The sequence below is a fragment of the Leucopleurus acutus genome (assembly GCF_964270905.1).
Source record: "Leucopleurus acutus genome assembly, chromosome: 10".
NCBI classification, from domain to species: Eukaryota; Metazoa; Chordata; class Mammalia; order Artiodactyla; family Delphinidae; genus Leucopleurus; species Leucopleurus acutus.
The window spans coordinates 49,653,475-49,668,659 of NC_139153.1; the positions used below are offsets into that span (position 1 = coordinate 49,653,475).

The following is a 15,185-nucleotide window of genomic DNA, read 5'->3' on the forward strand; positions in this document are numbered from 1 at the left end:
TTTCTTCTTAAAAGAAAGATATTTCTTATTCTCTGATTAAGAGGCCCTTTGACCTTCATTTCAGCAAATGGCTACTTTGACAGATAATTTTATCCTACTAGAATGGTAAAATACAATTTGAACCTTTTTGAGTGGAAACAGAATTCTAGTTGTGAACACATTTTTTTTTTTTTTTTTGGCTGTGTTGGGTCTTCGTTGCTATGCACGGGCTTTCCCTAGCTGTGGTGGGTGGGGGCTACTCTTTGTTGCGGTGCGCGGGCTTCTCATTGCGGTGGCTTCTCTTGATGCACAGCATGGGCTCTAGGTGCGCGGGCTTCAGTAGCTGTGGCTCGCGGGCTCTAGAGCGCAGGCTCAGTAGTTGTGGCGCACGGGCTTAGTTGCTCCGTGGCATGTGGGATCTTCCCGGACCAGGGCTCAAACCCGTGTCCCCTGCACTGGCAGGCAGACTCTTAACCACTGTGCCACCAGGGAAGCCCCATGAACACATTTTAATATCATCATTTGAAAGAGTTGTTTAGAAACAAAGATGTATTTTATTCCAAATTTTTTTTGCTCTAGAGAGGGGTCCAACATATATTTTAGGCTTTGCCAAGAGGTAAAATTAAGGATATTATATAGGTACTTAGATAACCATTAAAAAACAAAGAAAACTTTGGCTGGTAGGCTATAAAATAACGGGGCTGGCCAGACTTGCCAACCACTGCTCTAGAGAAGCTTGTGCTTATGTTACAAGGTATACAGCATGACTCGATACACATATACACAGCCTATATACATGTATATCAAATCATCATGCTATATACCTTAAATATGTATACTTTTTATTTAAATATGTAGACAGATCAAAATAACTACCTGGCAAAAGAAAAGAGTTTTATTTAATTAGTAGAGGCAGTGGAAGACTAAAAAAAAACTGTCAACCTTTTCACTCCTGTGTAGTTACTAAAATAAATTGCCAAGAAGTAAATGTAAGGAGGACATAGCCAGTAATTCAGACATCACATTAGATGCTAAAAGAGTTCAAAGTTTTTATGAGAAAAGGTGTATACAATAAATTAAATTGTTTATATCTATGAAAAAACAGGTTACTAAGCAAATTAATAAAATGGGCAATATTTCAATGGAAGGACTTGGGAGCCAGTCTTCTAACTTTGTGTGCAGAGAGACTGTTGATGTGACCAAGGTCAAGATGGGACTGTTGCTCAGCCAGCCAGCTTCGAGCGCCAACAATCTGGAATACTTAAGGACAGCACTCAAAATTGTTTTCTAGGATTAGTCATTCAGAAATAGCTATTTAAATACAATTGGTGACATGCTAAATATAAATAATTCTCTCTTCATTAAAAAACTGTCTAATTTTTTGTTAAGAAACCCTGACTCATCTGCTTCAAAGCGCTTGATAATTAGGACAGCGTTGGTCCAAGGGCAAACAACACTAATGCCAGTTACGGAGAGACGTCACAGACAGAAAATCAGGCTGTTACATACATCAGGCAGGTAGACATCTGCTGGTCTAGGTTCCTTCATTAAGGTAAATGCCTCAAGGCATTTCTACTGGACAGTCTTTCCTAAATTCAGTTCCCAATGAATGTGAAAGCAATAGATAGGCATTTCTTCAAAACAATGCCATAATCCAAATGTTCAAAATCTATTCAGATTCTTCCCAGTTACTATAAGTTAGTGACTCTTTGCTAAGTAGGATATTTTATTGTTCAACCTTCAAAGTTTACCTAAAAATTTATAGATTCTCCAAAATGAAAAGGGAAAAAAAATTTTAAGACTGATCAGGAATATCTAAATATGGGCTAGGTATTAGATGGTTTTAAGGAGTTATTATTTTTCATTTCATTAGGTATGATAATGGCACAGTAAATAAAGAAAAAAGTTCTCAACTAGAGACGCATACTGAACTATTTATTGGGAAATGGCACGATGTATGGGATTTGCTTTAAAGTACTTCAGGAAAAAAAGGAGGGAAAGGGGAAGAAATAGATGAAACAAAATTGGCAAAATATTGATAATTGTTGGAGCTGCTGATGGGTTCTATGGGGGAAAATTTCCACAGGAAAAATGTTGTAAAAAATTGGAACATATCAATATATACATTTCAAAACAAAACAAATAACTGTATTTTATGCTAGTGTGCTGAAATAAATATTTCCTAGGCAGTAAATTAAGTGCCTCATTTAAAAATAGCTATTTTGTTAGCTGTTAGTCACAAGCCTGAGACAGTGAATCCCCATGCGCTGCACTCACGCTGGTCAGATCTGGGATGCTGACATCATCCATGTCGGAGACCACGCTCCCCCTACGATTGGAGCGACTAAAATAATCAGCTGCAGAAACCTTTCAGTCAGGAAAAAAATGAGATGCTTTAAAAGTTAAGAAGAGAGAGAAGAAAAAGATAAGAACATTGGCATATGGGGGAAATTTTTTTTTTTGGTGTGTGATAAAGTATCATGAAATGAAATGAGGAAACTGCTGTGACTTACCTACTCAAGAAGGTGACAAAGAAATGTAAAGGGTTCCTAAATGACATCACAGCTCCCTAAAATAAGCTCTTATTCATCTTAGCTAGAGTCCTATGCTATAGAGGTCATCCATGTACTGCCTGAGAACCAGCGTCACCCTCACCATGAGGGATTCTAGGATAGCATTTACCTAAAGCCTCTACTATATTTCACAAATGTATAATGCATTATAGCTATCAGCTCTGTTAAGCACATATATCCTGAATGTGGAACTATCTGCAGAATATTTACTGTGCCTTTTACCAATTTCCACAGTTTCCTCTTTTTCATATTCCTCAGGACCGAGAACTGTAGAACAAAATAATGAACAAACTACATTGGCCTCTTTCTGGTTCCCCAAACATACCCAGTGTCTTCCCACCTTCGTCGTTGGCACTGGCCTAGGAAGCTCTCCTCCCAGCTCTTCAAGCAGCTCTTCAAGCAGTTCAACTCTCAGCTCAAAGGTCAACTCCCTCGGAGAAGCCTTCTCTGATCACCCCATCCAAGGGTGATCTCTCTCTCTCTGTCTCTCTCTGCCACACACGCACGCGCACACACACGCACACACACGCGCGCACACACACACACACACACACCACTCAATGTCTTCTATAATATCACCTGCTTTTTCTCTTCACAGTCCCCGGGTTTACTTTCTCTTTTTTGTTCCTATCTTTATCAGTTTATTTTCTATTTCTTTCACCAGGATATAAGCTCCATGAAGTCAGAAATCTGGTCTATGTGGCTTACCACATTATTCCCAGCACTTAACATGGTCCCTCACATATAACAGGTACTCCCTCCATACACATTTGTTGAATTAATAAATAATGAATATTTTTTACCTCACTCATCAGCTGTTCTTTACCTCAGCTCTGTCTGATTCCCTTGCTCAAAAACTCTTCTCTTCCAGAAAGGAATCTGGAAGCCCATCCACAGAGATGCCTTCCTTAAGGCTTACAAATATGAAGTTTTGCTAAGAGCTGAGATAATCAAGCAATAGTATTCTTGTTCACAATAATACAACTTAGATTTACATATAATAATATAACGGTACCCACTATCTCAGAATTTTGATAGCTATTTTCTATATAGTAATTCATTTAATCCATAATATTAAGCCTACCTACAAAGATAGTCATTACATGCCCATTGTACAAATAAAGAAATTGCCATTAACACAACTAACAGGTTGGAGGAATGGTTCAAGCCCAGGCATCATCATTTCAGAGCCCCTGCCCTTTCCACTCCATCACTTTCTGGGGTACTTTCAGGTGTCATGGACTGTTGTTTCTCCTGCAGCTCTGAGTATGAGCATTAACTGGCTTGCCAATGGACCACAACTGTCTTAATTAGATCACTGGATTTCTGGCAACAAAGCTCACAAACTCTTGCTGTTCCCCTTTTCTATGAAAACTTTGTGTTTACAATCTTTCACAAAACATGACTTGTATTAAATGGCCTTCTATTTTCTTAAAGGAATTATAGCCTCTTACTTATTGGGCTCTTTTGTTTTAGCTCTAAGCTGACACACCATCCTCACCAATGTAATTTTTGAATCAATTTTTAAGTATAGCAAAAATGTCATCAGCCCTCTGTAAAATTTCTTGCTTCATCAAAAGAATAACCTGAAATTATATAATTTGTATTCTAACATAGCTATTTGTTACCTCTATAATTGTAACTCTAGTTGAATTCTAAGACCAAAATTTTTAAATTTTGCCATCAGCAACTCAAAGTATTCATGGGCCTTAAAAGATGTATAAACTATGGTTAAATTTAAATACACAGCGAAGAAAACAACTAATTAATGGCAGCATGATTTCTAATCCATAGTAATGAGTTTTAAACAATGTGGAGGCATTAATTTTGCTTGAGAAATTTTTCGGTTTTGGTGAATTGTGCACGTACATGCACGTGCATAAAATAGCAACAAAAAATTAAAAGTGAAAATCTGTCAAGTACACAATGACTAGCACATAAGAGGTGTCACTACGAAAGCTTACATAGCCCACTAAGAAAATGTATTCTCAGGAATACATTTCTGAAGGCAAATTATTCATATAAACTGAATTTGAAGAAAACACTCATTTTGTCAAGTGCAAATTTCATTTTCCAACAGATTTCACATGATCACACAGTGTTGCAATTTTAAAACTCATCGTATGTGTTTGCATGCAAATCACGCTCACCACACTCTCCCTTCGCCCACGGCTGGCACGACCAGAAGAAGCAATGCTTGCAGTGTCATCGTCGATAAACTATAGATATTAAAAGCAGATAATGAAAAAGATGCAATTTCACTACAGGTCTTCCCTGACTGAAGGCACATGAGGTAAGGCTTTGGGAAGCACACAAACACTCTCCATGAGCATAATAATTAGCACCATATATTGTGCACCATTAAACCAAAAAGCTGTTTCAAGGCATAATGAACGATCATTAAAAACCAAAAGATATTTCCAAAAAGCACAAAGAATAAAATAGTACTTCATCTTTTATTTAAGTTAAATGAACGAAAAGTGGGGGGTATGACTCTACTGGCCAAAACCAGCCAGGGACTTCATGCTTTTTAAACCTCTAGGCTCTTTGGGGTCCTATCAGGAGTCAATAAATACATTTAATGTTTTAGTTTGGGAGAGAAAATAAAAGAATCTTCTTAAGTGAAATAATATAAGTCAAAGACAGAATTTCCTACCGGCAAGGACACTGAAATGATGATTCTTACTGTCCTTTATTCATTCCTATGCAGCAGGTGGAGATATTTCTAATATCACCACACAGTTTTCTTCCTCTTTCACCAGCAGTGGAAGACTCATCTTCAATATATGTAGGTTGCCTCCATTCTGACATCACTAAGAAACCATTCTGGCATCACTGGGATAATACCTCTGAGCCCCCTTGCAAATGAAAGAGCATTTAGCCAGCACACACGGACAAGATTCTACACTTGACTGAAAATATTACCATAACTTTGTTTGCAAGGGACCATCACAGTTGGGACACTAAAAATGCTACCAGGCCCAAGAACTGCCAAGTGGAATTTTATTACCCGGTGGGTTAACAGTAAACTTCCTCCTTATGTGAAAACATCCCTGTAATAACTTTTATCTCCTTAAACATCCGTGTAATAACTTTTTGTTAGCTATTAGAGTAGAATTCTTGATAAGTGCCACTTGGAAATGGCAGAAGAAATGAGCCACATATGTGTAGAAGAAAGTCCATATATCTCACCTATTCCACTCCACAAAGCAACCTATGCTGACCATTAAGAAACTGCTTAATAATTTCTCCAATTTTGACACTGTCAAGAATAACAAGGTAGTTCCTAAAGTCATCATTTGTTATTGAAAATGTTAATTATTAGAGTTTTTTGGTGGGTAATATGGCAATATATAGCATAATTTAAATGTAAATACTCTGATTCCCATCATTTCATAATTAGCAATTTACCATGCAGATCTACTCATACAAGTCCACAAAAATATACCTGCATAAGCATGTTCATTGTATAAGTGTCTGTAGTAGCAAAACTCTGACAACCTAAATGTCCATCAAAACAGGAGCAATTTTTCAAATTTACAGCCCAGGCACTAATGGAATGATCCATTGCCATTAAAAAAAAATGTGCTGACATAAACCTATCTCCAAGAGGCACTCAGTGGAAACAGTAACGGACATGGTTTACTTTTTTAAATCTTTTAAATGTCAAAAAAAGAATGAAAAAAAAAAAAGACTGACAAAAAAATGAAATAGATCTTTATATACTGATTTGAAAAGATACTTTGAGTAAAGAAAACAAGTTGAAGAGCAGTATGTATACAAGTCATTTACATACTGTTCAAATAAAGGACACTCATATATACATGAAATATCTCTGAAAGGATATACAAGAACAGAGGTTGCATTTGGGGAATGGATATAGGAGGAAAGGGTCAGAGAACTTTTATTTTGTACTTTCCTTAAGCTAATATTACATTTATAAATTTTTAAAAAAGTTTGCGGGCCTCTCACTGTTGTGGCCTCTCCCGTTGCGGAGCACAGGCTCCGGACGCGCAGGCTCAGCGGCCATAGCTCAAGGGCCCAGCCGCTCCGCGGCATGTGGGATCTTCCCGGACTGGGGCACGAACCCGTGTCCCCTGCATCGGCAGGCGGACTCTCAACCACTGCGCCATCAGGGAAGCCCTAAAAGAAGTCTTAATACTCCAGAAAGACTGGGTGATTAGAAGTGTCCCAGTTTTCTGTAGCAATTTTTTTTTTTTTTTTTTTTTTTTGCGGTACGCAGGCCTCTCACTGCTGCGGCCTCCCCCATTGCGGAGCACAGGCTCTGGACGCGCAGGCTCAGCGGCCATGGCTCACGGGCCCAACCGCTTCGTGGCATGCGGGATCCTCCCGGACCGGGGCACGAACCCGTGTCCCCTGCATCGGCAGGCGGACTCCCAACCACTGCGCCACCAGGGAAGCCCTGGAGCAATTTTTAAAAGCTGACTTATTTGATTTCTTCTCCTCCCACTCCACTGATTGACAGGCTGGTAAGCAAGTGAAATGGTTCAATGTAGGAAGTAGACATGAAAAGGAGGAAGGAAAAGGATAGGGCAACCAACTCATAGTCTAAATTATCACCACTGAGAAGACAAGAATTTCCACACAAATGACAGTTATATATAAATTTTTAAAAAATTCTAATGGCACTGGTTCCAGACTCATTTAAGAAATTACGTGCTTAAGTCACGTTCATACAGAAACCACCCGTTAGGACAAATTAGTTCTTGAGTTTGTGTACTGAAGCAAAATGATAATCCATGCACAATAGAGTGAAACACACCACATCCTCAATATTCTGAATGGTGAGTACAGATTAATGAAACAATCAAAAGTGTCTATAAAGCATGCAAAGAGACTAGACAGCTCACCACAGGACTGCTTCGGGCTGAACTTGTTCTTGATGAGTGAAAACTGTATTCAGATGGCTATAAAGTTTCCAAGAAGAAAGGTTTTACAATTAACGATCAGCTCCTTTTCCTGCTGGGAATACGTCAGTGCCCCTGGACCTAACTCGCCCCTGGCTCTCAGGTGAAGATAACTGTTCCTCCCCGGCCTGAACTCTTCTTCACTCCCACCACCCTCACCATCCAGCAGCCCATGGCAGGAGGGAGAAGAAAGGCCCTGAGAAGCGCTGTTCCCAGCCTCTTCCTAAGGAACTAATGAGCCAGAAAAGAGGTTTCTCTACTTGTATTGCCTTCATGCTTTAAGCCACAGTTTCCAGTAGGTGCCTTCTCGCAGCTTGGGTGAGAGCCACCACTGGCAAGCTGATGGATCACAGCTTGTAGAGTAATTATAGGTCAGATTAAATGACTCTGTAAGTAAACTGTGCCCACCTACACACCACCCTCCTCACCACCTCCACCTGCTTAGACTTACAGTTCGAGAACCATAAGGGTTATATAATCCACCATCATACAACGACGCCTAAAGAACAAAGGAAATGCCATTTATCTATTCAGCATCAAAGTTATTTTGAAAATGACATAACTTCTTTGCAGTACCTAGTTCCAAAAGTTTTGAAGAATGGTGTTAACGTGTACAGCCTCCTGAGGTGGTAACACTCATTTATGTATGCATAAATTCCTGCGTTAGCCTCATTAAAACTTCAAACTCACACTTCATTTAAAAAGCACCACTGGTTACAGCACTGCCTTTCATCATCACGTTATGAAATTAGGAGAACATTTACGACTTTATTCTCTCAAAAGAGGAAATAGAACAGAAAAGAAAGTAAGGTACAGAAAAGAAAGTGAGGTACAGAAAGCATATTGCCCACTGTTACGATAAAATTAAGTACAAAGCCTCAGGTTCCCAGTCCACTAGAACAGGCCACAAGACAACAAACAACAGCTTGAAAGCAACCAATTCCAACTCGCACATTACACAGAGCTACTGTTTTGTCTTTCTAGTCAGCTGGCTCCATTAGAGTCTAGTATTAACATGGCCAAGGCCACAGCTGTTCCCCCCCAAAATATGACACCCCATGCATGGGCAGCCATCTCACAAAAGTATGCAAGTGTAGTGCAACCCATGCAAGTCTACCTCCTCTACAGGAAGCCAATTCTAAGCAAGGGCCTACCAACAGCCAAGCAGTATCTACCGCTATGATATGCTCATTTTTGCTCCTCAAAAGTTTTGTATTTTAAGCATAGGCAGCACAGTCTGCAGTACACATAGCATTAAAGCCATGTGTCCTTGACTATTCTGGAGGAAAGATGGCAAGCCAGAGTCAGCACTGTGACAATGGCCCCACCAGGAGTACACACGTTGGAAGAGGAAAATACACACCAGACTGGCACTTCTCAGAAGACCAGAATTTGCAGTAGGGGAGGCCTATGGAGAAAGCACATGATTTAACCCAAAGAAAAGCAACTGATAGCTATGAAGGCACCATACTCCCCAGGAAGTACTAACCCTGTAGCTCTTAGATGTTGCCAGAGGGTCACTGTATAGGGAAGAAGACTGATAAGAAACAAAACAAAACAAGCAAAAAAAAAGGAAAAAAGAAAAGGAGAATCAGCCTCACCATCATGCAAGTAGAAGACAAATTTATTTTATACTCCATAATTCATTAGTAATTCTTGAGTGTTTAAGGCAGTTAAGTGACACACAATGTGAGAAAAACTTAATCATTAGAAATCTCTTTGAATACCAATTTTAAGGGATAAGAAAGAAAAACACTCGGAATAGTTTCCTATAAATGGGTAAGTCCTATTGGTCTTTGAACATTAGTGTTAGGAGATGGGATGGGCACCTAAGAAAACACTCAGGAAAAGAGGGCCATGGCACAGGGAGTGTGGCAAACAGTGTCCACATCCCAGTCCCCAGCAGCTCCTGCGACATCTAATGGGCTTATCCTGATTATTGGGGAAACAGGTAAATGAGCTCTGAGTTATTGCTATAAACACTCTCCCAAATAGATTAGAAAACGTGTATTTCACAACAAGCCATGGACCAAGTGCCTTACTTTAATTAGATAAATTGTACTGGTCACAATGAATCCACACACTAACAAGGCACAGCATTTTTAAAAAAGGAATTAAATCTTTTTCCTGATGTCATCTCAAGACACAATTTTCAGTTTTTTTCACCAAGCCCAATCAGACATGGAAAATAAGATACATAAATATCTAAGTTATGTTTTGACAACTGAATTATTTCAAATGCACTATGCGCTATATATTTAAATATGTGTTTTAAATGTATGATGTGCCAAATGCCTTGTAAAAACAAGAGATTCTAACATTAAATATAATTACATTCTTCTCATCCCACGTACAGTTTAAATTTTCACATGTATATTTTTAATAAAAGGGCATACACTGTGATATGTACTGATGCCTACAACTTATTTTGAAATGCATCCCCCCAAAAAGATGGACTGATGGATGGATAGAGGGACAGCTGGACAGATAATTACATGATAAAGGAAATATAGTAAAATATCAATTGTAGAATCTGAGCGGTAGGTACGCAGGTGGCTACTATAAAATTCTTTGAACTTTTTTTATATGTTAAATATTTTTCATTAAAAAAACTGGAAAAAATGGTACTCATTTTAAATATGGTGATTCAATAGTTCCCATTATTTAAAGATACACTCACACAGACTATGTGAATTCAGTTACCACAAACTAGTATATACACAGCCATTCACAGATTAGTTCTAACTAGTCAAAATGCAACAGGGGATTAGAAATGTGTTAAAGTTGGATAAAACACACGAAGCCAAAAAACTTGTGACAAACCCGAGTATAGTAGGCAGAAGTGGGTTTGCTATGTCTAAGACTGCTATAGTTTCTCTGGTCAAAGTAGAGGCCACTCTGCAAAAAGCAAAATTAAACACATTTTTCTTAGGTTAAATGCTGTTAACCTAAAAACATAGAGGCAAAATCGGATATTGCCAAAACCCTTCTGCTCCAAAACAATGATTTTAAAGCATTGAATCATATTAGGTGAAAGTGAAAATAACAACTATTTCAGGTCTCTCAAAAAAGATTAATATTTAAAAAATATTAATATTAAAATATTAACTATTTTCAAACCAAGTCATTGCTAATTTTTTTTTTTTACTTTAAAAACAAGAGTATAAACTCTCAGACAAAATGGAATGGAAATAATAAATGATTTATTCTCATGTCATACTTAGGAATGTCCTTGAAAAACCCAGGATGAATGAATAATTACCTTTTATAATCTATTTAGCAATGCCACAGAAATCATTAAAGTTATTTTTTCAAAACTCCTGGCCCTGCCCGAGGCACCAGGACTCACCTCTCCCCAGAGCTCCCAACACTGCCCCCACCAGGGCATCTCACTAATATCCTCTCCATTTCATTCTCTCCCCCTTCCTCACTGCTACCAGCCAAAGCCTCCCAACCCTCTCTCCACCCCACCAATGGTCAGAACCCTGCCCATGGGAACCTTGAGTTAGCAGGGAGCTTAGGACTGTACTTCCTCTGCCAGTGCTGTAGCAACCTGACAGGAAAGAGGTGTTCCTAGCACCCCAAATGGGCATTCTAGACATTTTTTCCTCCACAGAAATGTTTAGCAAGGTCTGCTGGAATGGAGAGCACTATTAGTTCCATAGTTTAATTACGTTATTGGTTGAAGAGTCTTCTGCAAGACAGCATGGGAACTCTGCCATTGTGTACTTTATTGTTTCTACCAGAAAATTAATTTCAAGTTCCCAAAATTATAAAATCTATAAAAACAATCATTCAGAATGAAACCTATATGTGACTTTGGTACTACTTATAATACCACAACTAAATCAATTCAAATTTCTAAAATAGGTATAAGAATCTCACTAAGCCTATTCTTAAGGTATAGTCCTCCAAAGGACAGTTCATACATGAAAATACATTGTTAATGAACTTCGTGGGACACTTTCCTAATGCTAGCCACTAGGGTTAGATATATTAACTTGATATTAAATCTTGTAAATGAAAACAAAATTATTTTTAAATAAGTTCTGATAAGTCATGTTTCAGTATATTATCAAGTTTCAATAATGCCTTAAGAGCACACCAGTGCAGTCATAATTCTTCAGTTCTGTAAAAGTAATCAGTGAATTTTACAGCCACACAAAATACTGTGATATGAGACACAACAGAACTAACCAGTGGGTCTTTATGAGAACCAGAAGATCTCTTCTTCATTCCATCAGAGTGACTGTCAGAATGATTCTGGAAGTAAATATTGAATACAAGGATCATATAGTGAAGTTTAAAAATAATTTAATAAAATTCATCTTAAAATCATACACAGAACGATCCACCTGAGACAGAGTAACCTACAGGCACTCTATTTCCCACCTGTTAGTAAATGATTCACTGCCCTTGACTGGCTAAGACACACAGCCTCTCTACACACCTGCATTCCCCCTCACCTCCCCTGTGCCATCCAGCTCAGTGTCTAGTCAACTAAAAACTTAATTAGGACTCAGAGCCAGGCAGGATATTTGTGGGGACCCTCACCCCACACCTCATTTGAGCCCCTGCCCATGGGACTATCTTCTTTAAAAAGGTATGAGTGACAAGAGAGTCTACTTCCTTCCACAGTCCTCCTTACCTAAAGGCCAAAAAGCAATCCCGTGCATCAATCAAAACAAGATTGAGAACAGAAAACATAACATTGTACTGCCCAAGACAGTCCTCTTAACCCAAGTTAGTGGTCCCACAGCATGTGCTGCTCAGAGGAAAGCAGCCAACATGGTATGTATGGATTTTCTCGAGTAGCAGCAGCATCATTAGACAATAATCTGACATCTGAGTCCTTTGAAGATAGCACCGTCTCAACACATAATTTCTCCCAGGAGTACAGAGCCAAGTGTATGTGAGGGGATAGAGGACAGCAATACTACTAAACTGGTCCATTGGTAGACAAGAAGTCCAATCTAGGTATGCACCGTTGGCCTGTAATGAGGAGGTGCAGCTAGAAGGGTCCTAGCTATTAACAGTCTGCTCTACGCAAATCATCTGAAACATGCACAGCTAGATCCTGAATCAGTAATTATACACTCATTTTTCCTTTTAGAATATGCATATCTTTCCTTTTATATATTACCCTGAACATTTAAGAGCTGCTGATATAGTCTAGCAACTCAGGCAATCTATTGACATATTAACCCAAGAAAAACATGCGATAACTAAACTTCCTTGGCCAAAATGACATACCATAAAAAAACCAAATCAAGCAAAAAATGAGTGGATGTAACTGATGCTTCAGTTGTCATCTGTCACTGCTGGATGCTTTCACACCTGCTGGCTTGTGACACAGATAATGAAACACAGTAGGGCCTGTGCTGCCTTAGTTCAGTATGTATAAAAACACTGCTGGAAACATGTCTTCCAGGTCAATGAGTATGTGTCAGCTGGGTGGCTCATTATTTTAAGAAAAGATACTACTGCCAATCTTAGTCCTGAATAGGGAAGCAAATAATTTTTATCTGATCCTGATATTCTAAAAGACAAAGTTATTCAAGTGCTAAATTATGCCACAATTGCACAACACTAGATTTTGCTTTGTTAGTCATACATTTCCCCCAAACATCATAACAAACCTATGAAAAAGTCATAATTTATGATTAGCATCATCAGGTGTTTATAAAGTAAAACTCTACATTTAACATGAAGTTATGCACTACATACTAATGATGAAAGTCTTGACGATGTATCCTTGAAAGCATCATACTGGATTTCAGGAAAAGGTGAAAGTTGGTTGTATTTCCAAAATCAGAAATATAAAGAGGGGAAAAAGTAACATTCATAAAGTTATTAAAAATCCAGCAGTATTTTAAAAGCCCCAAATTATTAAACACAAAGGCTGTGACATTTGAATTAAAGAATATTCTTCCCCCTCATTCTTTCCTAGTATAGGTTATTGCTAAACTATACGTACAGCAAAAACTGCATGTTCTCTTTCAAAAACAGAATTTATAATCAGTAATGGTGAGATGATTCATCCCAGTACACTACTGCACAAAACACCCAAGGAAGCCTTTAAATGCAGGAATTAAGCATTCTGAAGTCAAAAGATGTTTTACTTTTTCTTATTGTGTCTGTCACCATCGTTTTCCATTATTTGAAACATGGCAAAAGCAAGGCATGGAGAGGCAATGAAGCAGGATCACATAACTAGTATAATAAAGCTTACAAAAAAAAAACAAAAACAAAAAGCAAACAAGCAAAAAAACAATTGCGGCATCAAAAGGGGGAGAGTTCTCTTGTATCTGCTTGTGCACACACCTGAAAAACTTCCTTCCTCAAGAACTTTCTCTATGAAAAACAGTGAACAAAACTAGAAACTTGGCCAGAGTAAAGTGTGGATTACATACATTTATGACAAGACCAGAAAAACCACATTTCACGTAGGGTCTTTACAAAAATAGTATGTGTAACACCACATTTCAAATCCAAGAAACTGAATTAAATAGTAACTAACTACTCAGATTTGTGGTTTCCTAACTTTATTTTTTAAGCATTCTAGCTCAGATTTTTTTAAGCAATCTGACCCAGAAGAGCAATGTACAAAACAATAAAACAATGCATAAAACAAAAGCAATAAACAAGTTCCTCAGGTAGTTTGGTAAAAATATCTTTCTTTGGCAACTTTTATACCCATTTAGGATTCTAGGGAACACTATTCAAGAACCTGATCTAAAGTAATGTTTTCCTAAGTGTGGACTGCAACTCATTAGTAGTTCATAAAATCAATTTATGGGTTCAACCAGCATTAAAAAAAAATAAAATAGAAGAGAAAATACTAGAGTTTATCATGTACAGTAAGAGTACATATTATTTTGTGAAACTTCTGTTTCTATAATATATTTTATATACTTATATACATACAAACACACAGGCATATGTCTGCATATGTATACTGGATTATGGTGTAAAATGCATTCCTTTTATAGAGGTCGCAATTTTAAAAAGCTTAAAATACACTAGAAGATCAAATTATATAGTGTAGTTCTAATAAAGCATTAAAATAATAGTTCAGATAGAACAAAGGCCTTCCCTTCATGCCCAATGAGATGGTCATGTACAAAAGATATTGCAGGACCCCCTGAAAATATACTTCATAAGTATAAGGCTAAGTGGTATAATTTTACCACCAGTGTAAATTCAGTGAAAATGATATTGCAATAAATACTAAAAAGTGCTGGAGCAAAATATCTGCATTTGCATGCTTTTCTTATATTATCTTGAAAACAGAATATAAAGAGTGTTATTACATGTGTAAAAAAAAATCTTGTTTATCCAGAATTTTCTAAAATGCCTAAGGGTGTGCCTTTGGTGGTAAATGATGTGTAATGGTAAAATGTCACTGTGGTGAATAACATTTCACTGAAAATAAAGTTCCTTCTCTATGGAAGTTTCACTTAACGCCTTTTCTCAGTTAACAAAATATCTTTTTTGTTTTAAAAAAAACCCATGACCAAAACATGTATTTCTCAAGTCACACATTCTTTCATATAAACTATTCCATTCTCCCAACCAGATAAGTTCATTGACGGGATCAGTCATGTCTTAGTTCTTCTCATCCTCCCTGTAACACCAATGGCCTTTTGCAAAAGCTTAAGATTTAACAAGTTGAACTGAAATTGACCTATTTTGATTTTCCTTT

The 15,185-nt window shown here is 37.7% G+C and overlaps 1 protein-coding gene across 3 annotated transcripts in view; it reads right to left on the reverse strand.

The window, feature by feature from the left end:
• Positions 1–15,185, reverse strand: part of LRRFIP2 (LRR binding FLII interacting protein 2) — a 118,450-nt gene that overhangs the window by 52,137 nt on the left and 51,128 nt on the right. Inside the window, exons 7-15 of one of the 3 annotated variants that reach the window (XM_082848467.1) lie at positions 13,208–13,249; positions 11,678–11,743; positions 10,301–10,378; positions 8,970–9,017; positions 8,844–8,888; positions 7,932–7,979; positions 7,424–7,480; positions 4,703–4,771; positions 2,257–2,346 (exon numbers count right to left, since the gene is read on the reverse strand). The exons of the other annotated variants lie outside the window; for them this stretch is intronic. Coding sequence (XP_082704593.1) covers positions 2,257–2,346; positions 4,703–4,771; positions 7,424–7,480; positions 7,932–7,979; positions 8,844–8,888; positions 8,970–9,017; positions 10,301–10,378; positions 11,678–11,743; positions 13,208–13,249 — 543 coding nt within the window. The remainder of the gene's footprint in view (positions 1–2,256; positions 2,347–4,702; positions 4,772–7,423; positions 7,481–7,931; positions 7,980–8,843; positions 8,889–8,969; positions 9,018–10,300; positions 10,379–11,677; positions 11,744–13,207; positions 13,250–15,185) is intronic. 3 annotated transcript variants of the gene reach the window in all.